This window comes from Paralichthys olivaceus, chromosome 3, assembly GCF_024713975.1.
Source record: "Paralichthys olivaceus isolate ysfri-2021 chromosome 3, ASM2471397v2, whole genome shotgun sequence".
Classification (NCBI taxonomy): Eukaryota; Metazoa; Chordata; class Actinopteri; order Pleuronectiformes; family Paralichthyidae; genus Paralichthys; species Paralichthys olivaceus.
This window is the reverse complement of record NC_091095.1, coordinates 27,784,696-27,801,075: the sequence shown is the minus strand read 5'-3', so window position 1 is coordinate 27,801,075 and position 16,380 is coordinate 27,784,696. Positions and strand designations below refer to the sequence as shown.

At 44.7% G+C, this 16,380-nt stretch overlaps 1 protein-coding gene across 1 annotated transcript; it reads right to left on the bottom strand.

The window, feature by feature from the left end:
- Positions 1-7,744: 7,744 nt before the first annotated feature.
- On the bottom strand, positions 7,745-11,706 carry LOC138407277 (uncharacterized). Its single transcript, XM_069522673.1, has 2 exons — positions 8,555-11,706; positions 7,745-8,033 (listed from the first exon to the last, which is right to left on the bottom strand). Exons 1-2 carry the CDS (start codon positions 11,279-11,281, stop codon positions 7,884-7,886), a joined length of 2,877 nt encoding a protein of 958 aa, XP_069378774.1. The 5' UTR covers positions 11,282-11,706; the 3' UTR covers positions 7,745-7,883.
- Between the last annotated feature and the right edge of the window lie 4,674 nt (positions 11,707-16,380).

The window sequence follows — 16,380 nt, the reverse complement described above, 5'->3', positions numbered from 1 at the left end:
CACGGGGAAAAAACTGTTCAGATGGCGAGAGGTTTTAGTCCTGATGGCCCGAAACCTTTTTCCGGAGGGAAGTCTCTGGAACAGGTGGTGACCGGGATGTGAAGGATCAGCAATGATCTTGCCTGCTCTCCTACTGGTCCTGGAGTGGAACAGGTCTAGGAGGGCCGGCAGGTCACAGCCGATGACCTTCTCAGCTGACCTTATGATCCGCTGCAGTCTGCCCTTGTCCTTGGCAGTGGAGGCAGCAAACCAGACGGTGATTGATGAGGTGAGGATGGACTCAATGATGGCTGTGTAGAATTCAACCATCACTTTCTGCGGCATGTTGAATTTCCTCAGTTGCCGCAGGAAGAACATCCTCTGCTGGGCCTTCTTGGTGATGGAGGTGATGTTCTCCGCCCACCTCAAGTCTTGTGCAATGATGGTCCCCAGGAATCTGAAGGACTCCACTGTTTTAACTGGGGAGTTGCACAGGCTGAGGGGGGCAGTTTGGGCTGGGCTCCTCCTGAAGTCTGCCACCATCTCTACAGTTTTTAAAGCATTCAGCTCCAGGTGGTTCTGGCTGCACCAGGCAGCCAGGCTGTTAACTTCCTCTCTGTAGGCGGCTTCGTCCCCATTGGTGATTAATCCGATGAGGGTCGTGTCGTCTGCAAACTTCAGGAGTTTGACAGAGGGATGGCTGGAGGTGCAGTTGTTGGTGTAGAGGGAGAACAGTAGAGGGGAGAGCACACAACCTTGTGGGGCTCCAGTGCTGATGGTCCGGGACTCAGAGACAAGCTTGCCCAGCCTCACGCGCTGCTTCCTGTCAGTCAGGAAGTTAGAGATCCATCTACAGGTGGGCTCAGGCACGCTCAGCTGTGTCAGCTTGTCACGGAGAAGAGCTGGGGCGATGGTGTTGAATGCGGAGCTGAAGTCCACAAACAGGATCCTGGCATAGGTGCTGGGGGAGTCGAGGTGCTGGAGGATGAAGTGGAGTCCCATGTTGACTGCGTCGTCTACGGACCTGTTGGCTCTGTAGGCAAACTGCAGTGGGTCGAGGAGGTGGTTGGTTATTGTCTTGAGGTGGGTCAGCACGAGGCGCTCAAAGGTCTTCATTACTACAGAGGTCAGGGCGACAGGTCTGTAGTCATTAAGGCCTGTGATCCTCTGCTTCTTGGGAACGGGGATGATGGTGGATGTTTTGAGACAGGCGGGTACAACACATTCAGCCAGTGAGGTGTTAAAGATGTTCGTGAACACTGGAGAAAGCTGGTCTGCACAGTGCCTCAGTGTGGAGGGGGAGACAGCGTCGGGTCCAGGTGCCTTGCGGGGGTTCAATTTCTTCAGAAGCTTGTTTACATCTCTCTCCTGAATAGAGAGAGGTGTGATGGGGGGGAGGGGGGTTGAGTCTTTGTCCAGGCTGGGGTGAAGAGGTGTAATAGCTATGTGGGGGGGCTGGGAGTCTGGGTTAGAACTGGTCCATTGTCTTTCAAATCTACAGTAAAAGTCATTCATTTCGTTTGCAAGTTTCAGGTCTTCCACAGAGTGGGGGGATTTGGTTTTGCAGCCGGTGATCACTCGCAGCCCCTTCCAGACTGACGAGGAGTCGTTGGCTGCAAACTGTTGTTCCAGCTTCTTTGAGTACTGTCGTTTGGCCTCCTTAATCTCCTTGCCAAACGAGTATTTTGCCAGTCTGAAACTATCCATGTCCCCACTCTTGAAGGCCGCCTCCTTCTCCAAACGAAGCTGTTTGAGTTTTGCAGTGAACCAGGGCTTGTCGTTGTTATAGCTCACCCTGGTGCGTGTTGGGATACATCTGTCTTCACAGAAGCTGATGTATGATGTCACTGCATCTGTGTATTCATCAAGGCTGTTGGAAGCAGTTCTAAAAATGTCCCAGTCAGTGTTATCCAGGCAGTCACGCAGCTCCTCCACAGCTTCTCTGTTGCTCCAGTTCTTGGATCTCAGCACAGCAGGTTTAGAAAGTTTGAGTTTCTGCCTGTAAGCTGGGATCAGGTGAATAAGAGCGTGGTTGGACAGGCCCAGAGCAGCGCGGGTAACTGCATGATACGCCTTGGTGATGGTGCTGTAGCAGTGATCAAGAGTGTTCTCCCCCCTGGTCGGGCATTTGATCAACTGTTTATATTTCGGGAGTTCCTGAGATAAGTTCCCCTTATTAAAGTCCCCGAGGACAATAACAGGGGAATAAGTGTTCTCTCTCCTCCTCTCCACCCCCAGTACCTGCTCGGCGAGTTGTCGTTGTGCCTCGCGCACGTCAGCTTGCGGGGGGGATGTACACGCCGGCCAGGGTGAAAGAGGTGAACTCACGGGGAGAGTAGAACGGTCGGCAGGTAATGAAAAAAGTTTCCAGGTCCGGAGAACAGGACTGTAAAATGACTTTCACGTCGCTGCACCAGCCCTGGTTTATATAAAAACAAATCCCTCCGCCTTTTGCCTTGTGTGAGAGGATCGGGTCGCGGTCCGCGCGTAACAGCACAAGTCAAGCTCAACTCATCATACGTTATAGGGGTGCTAAACTATGGAATAACTTTTCACATCTGGCATTGAAATGTTATACTATTAAACATTTGAAAAGATGTTTAAAGGCTCATTTAATTGCTGGTTTATAGCTGGTTCTCTATAGTACTTTTGTCTTAGTTTGCTTACATGCTCATTCTTTGAATTTTTATTATTTAATATTTATTTCATTACTTAAATGTGCACTATTTTAAATGGGTTATTTGATGTTTTTTCTTTTGTTGTTGTTTTGTGTATTTTGTTTGTTTCAATTTAATCCTGTGGTTTATTTTAATTTTTTTAGGTGGAGGCTTTCTATAAGTTTGTTTGAGCTTTTTGCCTCTCCCTGCACTGATCTTTTTGGTCTTTTCTTTGTATTTATATCTATCCATACATCAGGTGCTAAATAAATAAATAAATAAAAATACACATACAAAGTGGGACACAGAAGAGGGGTTCAAATCCAATAAGATTCCATTTGAATATGAAAAGGAATTCAAAGATAAAGAAAGAAGGTTGAAAATTTTAATGATGTTTGTGCTGCTAGATACTCACACTGTGATCTACCAGTCTCACTCATGTGTGAGCAACCCAAGTGGATTTTAACATACCTTGGGCCTTCAAAATAAAAATCTGTTTACTTACAGGTGCAGCTCAATAAATTAGAATATCATGGAAAAGTTTGCTTATTTCGATATTTGAATTTAATAGTGAAACTCATATATTACATAGATTCATTACACACAGAGCAAAATATTTCAAGTGTTTATTTATTTTAATTTTGATGATTATGCCTTACAGCTAATAAAAACCCTAAATTCAGTATCTCAGAAAATTTGAATATTGTGAAAAAGTTCAATATTGTAGACTCACAATGTACCACTCTAATCAGCTAATTAACTCAAAACAACTGCAAAGGTTTCCTGAATCATGGGGAAGACTGCTGACTTGACAGTTTTCCAGAAGACAGTCATTGACACCCTCCACAAGGAGGGTAAGCCACAAAAGGTCAAAACCAAAGACGCTGGCTGTTAACCGAGTGCTGTATCCAAGCATATTCATTGAAAGTTGAGTGGAAGGAAAAAATGTGGTAGAAAAAGGTTCACAGGCAACAGGGATAATCGCAGCCTTGAGAGGTTTGGGAAGCAGCTATTCAAGAATTTGGGAGAGATTCACACAAGGTGTGGATTGAGGCTGAATTTAATGCATCAAGAGCCACCACGCACAGACATATCCAGGACATGGGCTACAACAGCCGCATACCTCATGTCAAGCCACTCTTGAACCAGAGACAACATCAGAAGCATCTTACCTGGGCTAAGGAGAAAAAGAACTGCACTGTTGCTCAGTGGTCCAAAGTCCTCTTTTCAGATGAAAGTAAATTTTGCATTTCATTTGGAAATCAAGGTCCCAGAGTCTGGAGGAAGAATGGTGTGGCACAGAATCCAAGTTGCTTGAAGTCCAGTGTGAAGTTTCCACAGTCAGTGATGATTTGGAGAGCCATGTCATCTGCTGGTGTTGGTCCACTGTGTTTTATGAAGTCCAAAGTCAACGCAGCTGTCTACCAGGAAATTTTAGAGCACTTCATGCTTCCTTCTGCTGACAAGCTTTATGGAGATGCTGATTTCATTTTCCAGCAGGACTTGGCACCTGCCCACACTGCCAAAAGTACCAATACCTGGTTTAATGACCATGGTATCACTGTGCTTGATTGGCCAGCAAATTCACCTGACCTGAACCCCATAGAGAATCTGTTGGGTATTGTCAAGAGAAAGATGAGCGACACCAGACTCAACAATGCAGACGAGCTGAAAGCCGCTATCAAAGTAACCTGGGCTTCCATAAGACCTTAGCAGTTCCACAGGCTGATCGCCTCCATGCCACGTCGCATTGATGCAGTAATTCATGCAAAAGGAGCCTCGACCAAGTATTGAGTGCACATATATATGACATATTTTTCTGTAGGCAGACATTTCTGTATTAAAAATCCTTTATTTTATTGGTCTTATGTAATATTCAAATTTACAGAGATACTGATTTGTGGTTTTCATTAGCTGTAAGCCATCATCATTAAAATTAAAATAAATAAACACTTGAAATATTTCACTGTGTATAATGAATCTATATATGAGTTTCACTTTTTGAATTGAATTATCGAAATAAACAGTTTTTTTCCATGATATTCATAAATTCTAATTTATTGAGATGTACCTGTATACCAAGATAAGTAATGTATAAATGTAGAGTACAACTTACATAAATTCTAAATTATTCTCTCAGATTCCAACCATAAAAATCATATATATATATCATATATATGGAGTTTCTGTGCTCTCTCGTCCAGCAGGTTCTCATGGATCATGGCTGCTCCCTGTATTGGATGGTGGTTCCCACTACTGCCATGACCCTGCCTGACATTCACTCTTGTTATTACTATTACTACTAGTCATAATTCCATGACATTTATATTAACTTGTTTGTTATTGTAGCATTGTTACATATTACCACCACTGCTAACCACTGCTACTGTAATCATTGTTTTTCATTGTAATTGTACAATATGTTTCTGTTGCTTTGTTCTGTACATGTGACATCCATTGCATGTCTGTCCGTCCTGGGAGAGGGATCCCTCCTCTGTGGCTCTCCCTGAGGTTTCTTCCACCTTCTTTTCCCTGTTAAAATGGTTTTTTGTGGGCAAGTTTTTCCTCACTCGAACCCAGGGTTTAAGGACAGAGGGTGTCACTACCTGTACAGATTGTAAAGCCCTCTGAGGCAAAATGTGTAGCCTTTTTTATAATTGCAAATGACAGGCACTGAGTGTGGGAATGCAGGATTGGAGTGGCTGACGTGTTGGACTTACAATCCACTCCATTTAGAAGTGTTGTGATTACTAAACCTTAAGCGTGGCACCATTAAATGGTGTGCTTTTTGGCATTCAATAAATGTGGCTATCAGAAAAAAATTCATAATAATATTAAACATATTAATATTTAATAACCTTAATTGATTAAAGCTACCTTGGGGCACCACCCTTCAAAGTACGGGAAAAGATAGCCAATTTATTGATTAAGTCTCTAAGAAATTACTGACTACAAATTTGAAACTGGCTAATTAAACTAATAACTATAACCAAATTTACCATATCAGTAGCTGGTAAAGCTGAAGGATATGGAGTTCTTGACAGTGTAGAGGTTGGCAAAATTCACACTTATGCAACATTAATGAAGACAGCATTATTGTTATGAAAAACATTTAATATGAAAATAATAACGTAGTATAATAATAATAGTATAAAAACACAAACTAGCTAAGGTGTACTTACTATATACAGATGTACAGATGTGTGTGTGTGTATGGGTGTTTCCAAAATGGCGGCTGGTCACGATGAAACAATAGAGGTTTTAGCCCATATCATAGACCCATATAAAACCTGCCCTTCATTTCAAAAATCTTAGAAAAAGCAGTTGCTAACCAGCTGTGTGATTACTTAGATAGTAACGGTTTGCTGGACAAATTTCAGTCAGGATTTAGAATCCATCACAGCACAGAAACAGCACTATTGAAAGTCACTAATGACCTTTTCATGGCCTCAGTTGATGGACTTGTCTCTGTACTCGTCCTGTTGGATCTTAGTGCAGCATTTGACACCATAGATCACAAGATCCTGTTACAGAGACTAGAAATACATATAGGGATCAGATGAACTGCACTAGACTGGTTTAAATCATATTTATCAGATAGATTTCAATTTGTTAACGTCAACAATGACCCCTCTATGCACATGCAAGTTACTCATGGAGTTCCACAAGGTTCTTGGACAGATATTCTTCACCTTATATATGCTCCCCTTAGGCAACATCATGAGAAAGCACCACATACACTACCATTGTTACGCAGATGACACCCAGCTGTATATTTCTCTGAAGCATGATGAATCTAATCACTTAGTTCAACTTCAGGGATGTCTCAAGAACATCAAGGCCTGGATGACCCAAAACTTCTTACTTCTAAATTCAGACAAAACTATGGTCATTTTAATTGGCCCTAAACATCTTAGAGAATCACTGTCTGAAAAGATAGTTACCTCGATGGTGTCAGCTTGGCCTCCAGCTCAACTGTGAGGAACCTTGGAGTTTGACCAGGACATGTCATTTGACCAACACATAAAACAAGTCTCTAGGAACGCTTTCTTCCACCTGCACAATATTAACAAAATTATAAACATCCTGTCTCAGAAAGATGCTGGAAAAACTAGTCCACGCATTCATTACCTCTAGACTAGATTACTGTAATTCTTTAATATCAGGATGCCCCAGGAAATCGGTAAAAAGTCTCCAGTTGGTCCAAAATGCTGCAAGACAGGAACTAGGGAGGCAGACACCATCTCAGCATTTAAAGTTAAACTTAAAATGTTCCTTTTTCATAAAGCCTAGAGTTAGTTCTGGATCAGGTGAGTCCTGCACCATCACTTAGTTATGCTGCTATAGGTCTAGACTGCTGGGGGAACTCCCATCATCCACTGAGCACCCCTCCACTTCTTTCTGTCTCTGCCCCCCCATATTCATTCATTTATTTATTTTAATACATGTCAATGACTATTTCACTTTGTACTCCCCTAGTCGCTCTCTATTTTTTTATCTGTCATTTCAGATATCCTTGGGACAACAACCTTTACTATTACTAATTACAATATTGCAGTAATTAATTATGATATCAATTGTGTCTGTTATCAATAATAATTAATAGTCTTTACATTTTAACTAGTCAGATCTGATACCTGATGGCGCTCAAGTGTCCCCGGTCTTTCTCGCCCCCCTCTCCCCTACTTCCCCCTCCCCACTTTCCCTCTCTCTGCCCTCTTTTCCACCCATCTCTCATCTTCTTCCCCCGTTCTCTTTTCTCACCCCAACCGGTCGAGGCAGATGACTGCTGTGAGGTCATGAGAGGTCACGAAGAGCAGGTTAGGGGGTGGTGCATGGGAGATTGAAAAACTGACCCAATCACAAAGGTTCTCATGAATAAACGGAAGCTTTATTCGTAGACTTGTCCTTCCTCTTAATCAAAAACAACAAATAAACAAAAGCGTCCCAGGGGAGATATTGGGTTAAACCAAATCGTTTCAAAACAAACTTAACGTGAGGTGTTCGCGGTTCTTCTTCCTTCCTTCGGGTCGTAGTACTCTGAAGCCTTCACTGGGGTTTGGAGCTGGTTTTCCTGCAGGTTTCCGTGCTCCTTCCTGCCATGTGCTCGCCTCTTCTCTCCTCTGGCAGCTCTTAAATTCCCCCTCAATTATCTGGCCTAACCACCTACACCTGGGTGAGGAGTGAGGCCTTCTGGGACCTGGAGTTGTTGCCTCAGCGGCCATCTTGGGGTGTGGGCGCTGCTCCTTAAAGGGGAAGTAGCACCCATCCACTACCTGGCCCCGTGTGATGCCACATATCCCTCTCCCCGGGCCTGACGTCCTCGGCAGGGTGAAGGAGGACCAGAAGGCATCTCGGCGGGACAGGGCATCCGCGTTTCCATGGCGCCGACCGGGTCTGTGAACCACAGAAAAGTTATATGGCTGGAGGCTTAGGAACCACCTAGTTACCCTGCTATTAGTCTCTTTGTTCTTCGCCATCCATTGTAATGGGGCATGATCGGTCACTAGAGTGAACCTCCTTCCCAGCAGGTAATATTTGAGCGTTTCCAGGGCCCATTTTATGGCTAAGCACTCTTTCTCCACGGTTGCGTAATTCTTCTCTCTAGGCAGCAGTTTTCGACTCAAATACAGGACTGGGTGTTCCTCACCTTCATTGATCTGGGCTAGCACCGTGCCCAAACCCACCTCCGAGGCATCTGCCTGGACCACAAACTCTCTGCTGAAGTCGGGGGCAGTGAGGACCGGTTTTGAACATAAAGCCCTCTTCAGGTCGCCAAACGCTTCTTCTGCTGCCGGGGTCCAGGTCACCATCCGGGAGTGTTTCTTCGTAGTCAGTTCTGTGAGAGGGGCCGCTACCAGCGCAAAGTCCGGGATGAATCGTCTGTAATAATTGGCTAGGCCCAAAAAGGATCTCACCTGCTTCTTAGTCATCGGCTTTGGCCAGTCCTGGATAGCCCGGAGTTTGGCTTCCTGGGGTTTGACAAGGCCCCTCCCGATGGTGTACCCCAAGTAGTTTGTCTCACTGAAAGCCAACTTGCATTTCTGGGGGTTCGCGGTCAAGCCTGCTTGTCGAAGGGACTCCAGGACCTTCTGCACCCGAGGTAAGTGACTTTCCCAGTCTGGGCTCTGAATGACAACATCATCAATGTAAGCAGATGCATACTCTTGGTGTGGCTTTAGTACCTGATCCATTAAGCGCTGGAAGGTGGCGGGAGCTCCAAACAGGCCAAACGGCATCATCCGGTACTGCCACAGGCCTCCCGGGGTGGCAAAGGCCGTCTTCTCCTTGGACCCTGCAGACAGGGGAACCTGCCAATATCCCTTCGTGAGATCAAGAGTGGTTAGGAATCGAGCCTTGCCCATGCTTTCAATAAGCTCATCGACACGAGGCATAGGATAGGCATCAAACTCAGACACTTCATTCACTTTTCTGAAATCATTACAGAACCTTACGGTTTTGTCCGGCTTGTCGGCTAGGACGATGGGGCTTGACCAAGCACTTTTGGACTCTTCAATTACATTAAGGTCCAACATTTTCTTTACCTCTTCCGCAATCAACCTCTTGCGGGCCTCCGGCACCCGATACGGCCTTTGGTTCACTCTTTTTCCTGGCTGAGTGCGTATTTCATGCTCTACAAGGTGGGTGCAGCCTGGGAGGAATGAGAAAACATCCGGATTACCCTCCACCAACTCCTTTGCTTGTTGCAGTTGGTGAGGGGAGAGGTCGGGACCAAACTGAACCACGTCTCGGGCTGGTTCGGGGGACTCTCTGGGGGGAAGGCAAGTGAACAAGGTCTCTCGATCATGCCATTTTTTTAAAAGGTTAATATGGTAGATCTGCTCCCCTTTCCTCCTCCCCGGTTGCCGTACCTTGTAATTGACCTCCCCAACTTTTTCAATCACCTCGTAGGGTCCCTGCCACGTAGCCAAGAACTTACACTCCACTGTGGGGACCAGAACTAGGACTCTGTCACCTGGTTGGAATTCTCTGGGTTGGGCTGGTCGGTTATAGGCGGCACTCTGATCTCTCTGGGCTTTTTCCATGTGTTCTTTCACAATGGGGACCACCGCTGCCATCCGATCTCGCATAGCCCCCACGTGTTCGATCATGGTCCGGTGGGGACAGGGTTGTTCCTCCCAAGTCTCCTTGGCGATGTCTAAAAGACCCCGGGGTTTGTGAGAGTACAAGAGGTCAAAGGGTGAGAAACCAGTGGAAGACTGAGGAACTTCTCTTACTGCAAACAGAAGGTATGGGAGAAGCTGGTCCCAATTTCTCCCATCTTTGTCGATGGCCTTCCTCAGCATGGCTTTGAGAGTCTTGTTAAACCTCTCCACTAACCCGTCCGTCTGGGGGTGGTACACCGAGGTTCTCACCTGTTTTACTTTTAACAGAGAACACAACTCCTTGGTGACCCTGGACATAAAGGGGGTCCCTTGGTCCGTAAGGATCTCTTTTGGTATCCCTACGCGGCTGCTGAAGAGGAACAGTTCTTTGGCTATTTGTTGGGCATTCGCCTTTCTTAAGGGGACAGCTTCGGGGTACCGGGCGGCATAGTCTACTATGACCAAGATGTACTGATGTCCCCGCGCACTCTTTGGGAGGGGACCCACAATGTCCATCCCCACCCTTTCGAACGGAGTTTCTATGATGGGCAAAGGGATAAGGTGGTTCCGGTACTGCTGTTTGGGGGCTGTGATCTGGCAATCTGGGCAACTGCGGCAGTAGTTTTCTACCTGTTTGTGAACTCCTGGCCAAAAAAATCGTTGTAATATTCGTTCCTTGGTTTTCTCTACCCCCAAGTGAGCTCCTAGCAGGTGGGTGTGAGCTAACTGCAGCACCGTCGAGCGATGAGGTTGGGGAACGAGGAGTTGCTCTCTGACTGTCTCATTTGCTTTCACTACCTGATATAAGAGGCCATTTTTTACTGCAAAGTGGGGGTATGTAGGAGCTAACCTGGTTCCCACCAACGTGCCCTCTAGGACCTGTACATTTCTTAAGGCATTACCAAGGGTGGGGTCCTGTAACTGAGCTGTTCCATACTGCCCTTTCAGACGTGGCTGTTCCAGGGAGTCAACCTCGTCCCCTCCACTTAGGCCCGGTTGATGCTCTGAGTCCTCCGTGTCCCCGGCTGTTAACTCCGCGCCACTAGAGTCTCCTGCCAAGGCTTGGACTATCCCTGGTGAGGGGGGGCTGGGTTCTGCAACATTATCACAAGATTTATTCCGTTCATTAATTTTTTGCTTACGTATTCGGGGTTCCCGTCTGAGCCTCGTCTGGGCTTCCCTCCACAGCATTTGGAAGGTTGGGCAGTCCCGGCCTATCAGGACGGGAACTGGAAGTGTCTTGATCACTCCCACCTCAAGAGCAAATGTGCCCCTCGTGGTTGTCAGCTTTACAACCGTGGTGGGGTACACATGGGTGTCTCCATGGATACAAACCACTGGAACTGGGTCTCCGTGAGCAGGGGCCGATGCATCCAACACCGATTCGTGTATCAGGGTCCGGGCACTTCCCGAATCGAGCAAGGCTTCTACGTCACGTTGATTCACCATTACCGGGCAGGTTGGTCTGCAGTCTCCCCGCTCCCCCAGGAGGGCAGCAAAGTGGGCGTGTGGACTGTTAGCCGACTCTGCTGTGGGCATGGGCTCATCGGGCTTTTCGCACTGCCAGGAGATGTGGCCCACTTCGCCACAGCGATAGCACTGGCGTGCCTCGGGGTTCAGGAATCCTCGTGGCTGCCGAGGTGCATTAAAGGGTCTATGGGGTGGGCCTGAGTGAGGGCTGGCTGGCGTAGTACCTTTGGGGTGAGGCCCACTTGGTCGGGCGGGGGCCAAGGGATAGGCTCTTTACGAGTGGGGCGGAGCATGTCTGAGGCGGCCTGGAACTGCTCCACTGCTTCTACCAACTCAGCAGCCGTGGTTAATCTTTTGTGGCTGATTATTTTTTTCGCCTCATAAGGCAAAGCTCTTAGGTAGCGGTCCATCACCAGAGTATCTACTATGTCTGTGGGGCTGCTCCTGTCTGGTTCCAGCCACCTGTTCGTCACTCGTCTTAACTCATGCATTTGGGACCGGGGGGTGACTCCATTCTGGAAGGTCCAGTTATGGAACCGTTGAGCCATGCTAAATTTTGTCAACCCATGGCGGCTCAGTATCTCTCTCTTTAACTGGTCATAGTCTTGCTCAATACTGGCCTCTACATCTTGATAAGCTTTGAGGGTCTCACCCGATAGAAAAGGAGCCAGGAGTCCCACCCACTGTGTCTTTGGCCACTCCTCCCGAGTGGCTGTAGCTTCAAACGCATGAAGGTACGCTTCCACATCATCCGTCTCTCCTAGTTTCGGGAGGAAGTCAGCGACTTTGGGTTTTGACCTGGATAACTGCTCAAGCTCCTGCTCCATCAGTTGGTTGGCCCTTATTTGCTGTTGCACCAATGCGGCCCCGATTTCCTGCTGGGCCCTCTGGCTCTCCACCAGCATCTCCATTTGGGTTGGGGGGGGGGGGGGGGTCGTCTGTGTGAAGGTCTGCACAAAACTGAGTCAAAGCTTCAATCTCTTCCGTCCCGCTCATCCGCACTTAAGCCCCCTGCCCACATTCTCCACCATTTGTGAGGTCATGAGAGGTCACGAAGAGCAGGTTAGGGGGTGGTGCATGGGAGATTGAAAAATTGACCCAATCACAAAGGTTCTCATGAATAAACGGAAGCTTTATTCGTAGACTTGTCCTTCCTCTTAATCAAAAACAACAAATAAACAAAAGCGTCCCAGGGGAGATATTGGGTTAAACCAAATCGTTTCAAAACAAACTTAACGTGAGGTGTTCGCGGTTCTTCTTCCTTCCTTCGGGTCGTAGTACTCTGAAGCCTTCACTGGGGTTTGGAGCTGGTTTTCCTGCAGGTTTCCGTGCTCCTTCCTGCCGTGTGCTCGCCTCTTCTCTCCTCTGGCAGCTCTTAAATTCCCCCTCAATTATCTGGCCTAACCACCTACACCTGGGTGAGGAGTGAGGCCTTCTGGGACCTGGAGTTGTTGCCTCAGCGGCCATCTTGGGGTGTGGGCGCTGCTCCTTAAAGGGGAAGTAGCACCCATCCACTACCTGGCCCCGTGTGATGCCACACTGCCCACATTGAGCCTGGTTCTGCTAGAGGTTTCTCCCTGTTAACGAGGGAGTTTTTCCTCTCCTCAGTCGCCAAAGTGCTTGCTCATTGTGGGAACTGTTAGGTTTCTCTATATTTTGATTTTAAGGTCCTGACCTTCTATGTAAAGTGCCCTTGAGATAATGTATATTATGATTTGGCGCTATACAAATAAAATTGAATTGATTGAATGGAGTGGTTACACCATGTGTTGATATCACACGTATGTGTTAGGTTTGGGTAGATGTGTGTGTCAGGGGTTTGTGCCAACTAAGGAAACATGTGGTTGCAGGCTTTTGGCTATACTTGTGGGCCCAACTATTTTTCACAAATAGTAGGTCCCAACAGAAGTAGGCCAAAATAATAGAAAAGAGACATACAGTTTGAAACTTCAATGTGGGTCTATTGAATAATGAACAAAGAAGGGAGAAGATCAAAGCAGAAATACAAAGATACATAGAGGATAATGAAGCTGTAGACCCTACAATTTTCTCAGACGACATACAGTCATTGGGGGAAAAATATATGTGAAACTATTCACAGCTAATATCACAATGCAAGAAGTGAACAAAGGCAATAAATACATTATTTACAAAAATCCCCTGGTAGTGACGGATGTTATGGAAGTTTTCTATAAGCTGGTGAAATGAGAACTCAGGCAGCAGCTGATCTCATACAGAGGATTTTTTTTTTTTTTCACTTTAATTTTTATTGAGAATTTTTGCTTTACAAAGGTGCAACAACTCAATCAAAATAGAACTAAAACAAGTAAAAAAACACATATAAAACACACATGGGAGTCACTTTCAAAGCAATCTGTCCATATTCCATTTTTTTTCCTCAATCAAGTTTTTTGTTTTGTCGTTGTTCAGTCATAAATATTGTCCATCTCATCCATTTCTCTTTGAACTGAGCTTCCTGTAGCCTTAAGCGGTGTATCATTTTTTCCATTGTGTAGATATCCTCTACCAGGTGAGTCCATTGTTCTTGTGTTGGGATGTCTTCCCTTCCCCATTTCTTTGTGATAGCTTTCTTAGCTGCTGTTAGTAATATTTTTACCAGGTATCTGTCCTTCGTTCTTATATTTTCTTCACATAGGTTACACAAATACATTACTGTACAAGACATTGGAATCTTATATCCAAGTATTTTCAACAATGCATCGTGTAACATTTTCCAAAACCACCTGATTTTATCACATTTCCAGAAAATGTGCGAGTGATCCACGTTCATTATTCCACAGTCTCTCCAACAAGGCATATTTTTATTCAACTGTTTACTCTTGACTTTGGGTGAAATAAAAAAACGAATCAGATTTTTCCAGGAGAACTCCCTCCAGATCCACGAATTAGTGGATGTGTGGTGTATTTTCCACATGTTTAGCCACTCTTCATCTGTGATTTTTATCTTAAATTCTGATTCCCATTTTTCTTTTATGTATTTAGTTGAGTGTTTATTTGATATTAATTTTTTATATAACCCGGAAACAATTCTAACTTTGTTTTCTTTGTATGTATTGATTATGAGTTGGATCACACCATTCACTTCTCCGGAGGGGTCCATCTTGATCTCTTTCAGAAAGTAATCTCTAAGTTGTAGGTACCTATAGAATTCCTGTTTATCCAGATCAAATTTTTCTTTTATATTTTGGAAACTCTCTAGCTGCCCATTCTTCATTAGTACACACCACGCTGTGATTCCCTTGGCAGTCCACCTCTTAAACCCATTATCGTATCCAGCTGGTTTGAATTTGCTATCATATGCTACCCATTTTAATGAATTAACGTCTTTTTGAATCTTATATTTTTTTATTATGCTGAACCATAATTTTAGTGTAAACATCGTTATTGGGTTTATTTGGTTTTTAATCACCTTGTATGTGTCTTCATCTCCTATAATACTCTGTACTGGGTATTCACCAAGCTGTATTTCCAACTCTTTCCACTTTGCAGTGTAATCTGGTTTGCACCATCCAACAACATACCTCAGCTGGGCTGCATGAAAGTATGTTTTCAAATTGGGAAGTCCCATCCCACCTTCTTCTTTTGGCAGCTGGAGAGTCTCCAATCTTATTCTAGGTCTCTTTCCACCCCAAACAAACCTTGAAATTATTCTATTCCAGCTCATAAACTGAGACTGTGGGACCTCTACTGGTAGGGATTGGAACAGGTACAAAAGCCTTGGTAAAACATTCATCCTGATTATCTGAATCCGTGAGCTGAGATCTAGTGTTAGTGTAGACCATCTTTCAATATCTTTTTGTATTTCCTGATTTATCTTACCATAGTTTGATTCATATAATTTAGATAATCCTTTTGTGATTGTGACCCCCAGATATTCAATTCCCTTAAGTTTCCAATTAAGTTTAAATAATTCTTGGATCTCTTTTGGTGGACTATAGTTAAGCGCTAATATTTGTGTCTTTGCGACATTTATTTTATATCCTGATAAGTGTCCAAATGTTACCAAAAGTTTCATCAATGCAGGTAATGATTCACTTGGGCGTTCGAGGTAGGTTATGACGTCATCTGCGAAAAGTCCTATTTTTTGTTCTACATCATTTACCACCACTCCTTTGATCTCTTGTTCCTGTCTTATAGCCTGCGCAAGCGGCTCTATAAAAAGGGCAAACAGAGTGGGTGATAGGCAGCATCCTTGCCTCGTTGATCTCTGTAATCTAATCTTGTCTGTCAGGCTCCCATTGACTTTAATTCTTGCAGTTGGTTGTTGATAGAGTGTCTTTATGCACTGTATTGATTTATTACTAAAGCCAAATCTCTCTAACACTTTATATAAAAATTTCCAATTGACACAATCGAAAGCTTTCTCTGCGTCAATACTTACTAATACAGTGCTCTTTTTGTCTTTTCTTGCTTGTTCCACTACGTGTAATGTTCTTCTAATGTTGTCATGTGTCTGGCGTCCTCTTATAAATCCCGTATGATCTTCCTCTATTATTTCTGGTATAAAGGAGTTCAGTCGTTTAGAAATTATTGTTGTATATATTTTATAGTCAACATTTAATATTGAGATTGGTCTATAGCTTGCACAGTGTTCTTTGTCCTTTCCTTGTTTTGGAATGACTGTAATTATTGCCTCAGCCCATGATGGGGGTATTTTATTGTTTTGGAGAGTCCAATTGAAAGAGGCAAGGAGCAGTGGTGACAGCTCTTCTCTAAACATCCTATACCACTCTGCTGGATATCCATCACTTCCCGGTGATTTATTGTTTTTCAATGTATTTATTGCATCTTTTACCTCCTCCAGTGTAATCTCTGCTGTTAATTTATCATTTTGTGTACGTCCAATTGAGGGTAGATCTAGCATCTCCAGGAATGCAATCATTTCATTCTCTTCTGCAGATGCAGGTTGTGTATATGGGTCTTGGTAATATCTTTGGAAGATATTTTCGATACCATCCGGAGTAGATACTATCTCACCTGTATGGGGGTCTTTAATTTTGTATATATTACTAATTGCTTGTTGTTTTCTTATACGCTTTGCCAGTATTTTAGTGGCCTTTGAACCTACTTCATGGTAGCCCAGTTTAAAATATTTATTCTTTTTTTCAATTTCGTCCAATAGTATGTCATTAATTTTTGTTTTTGTT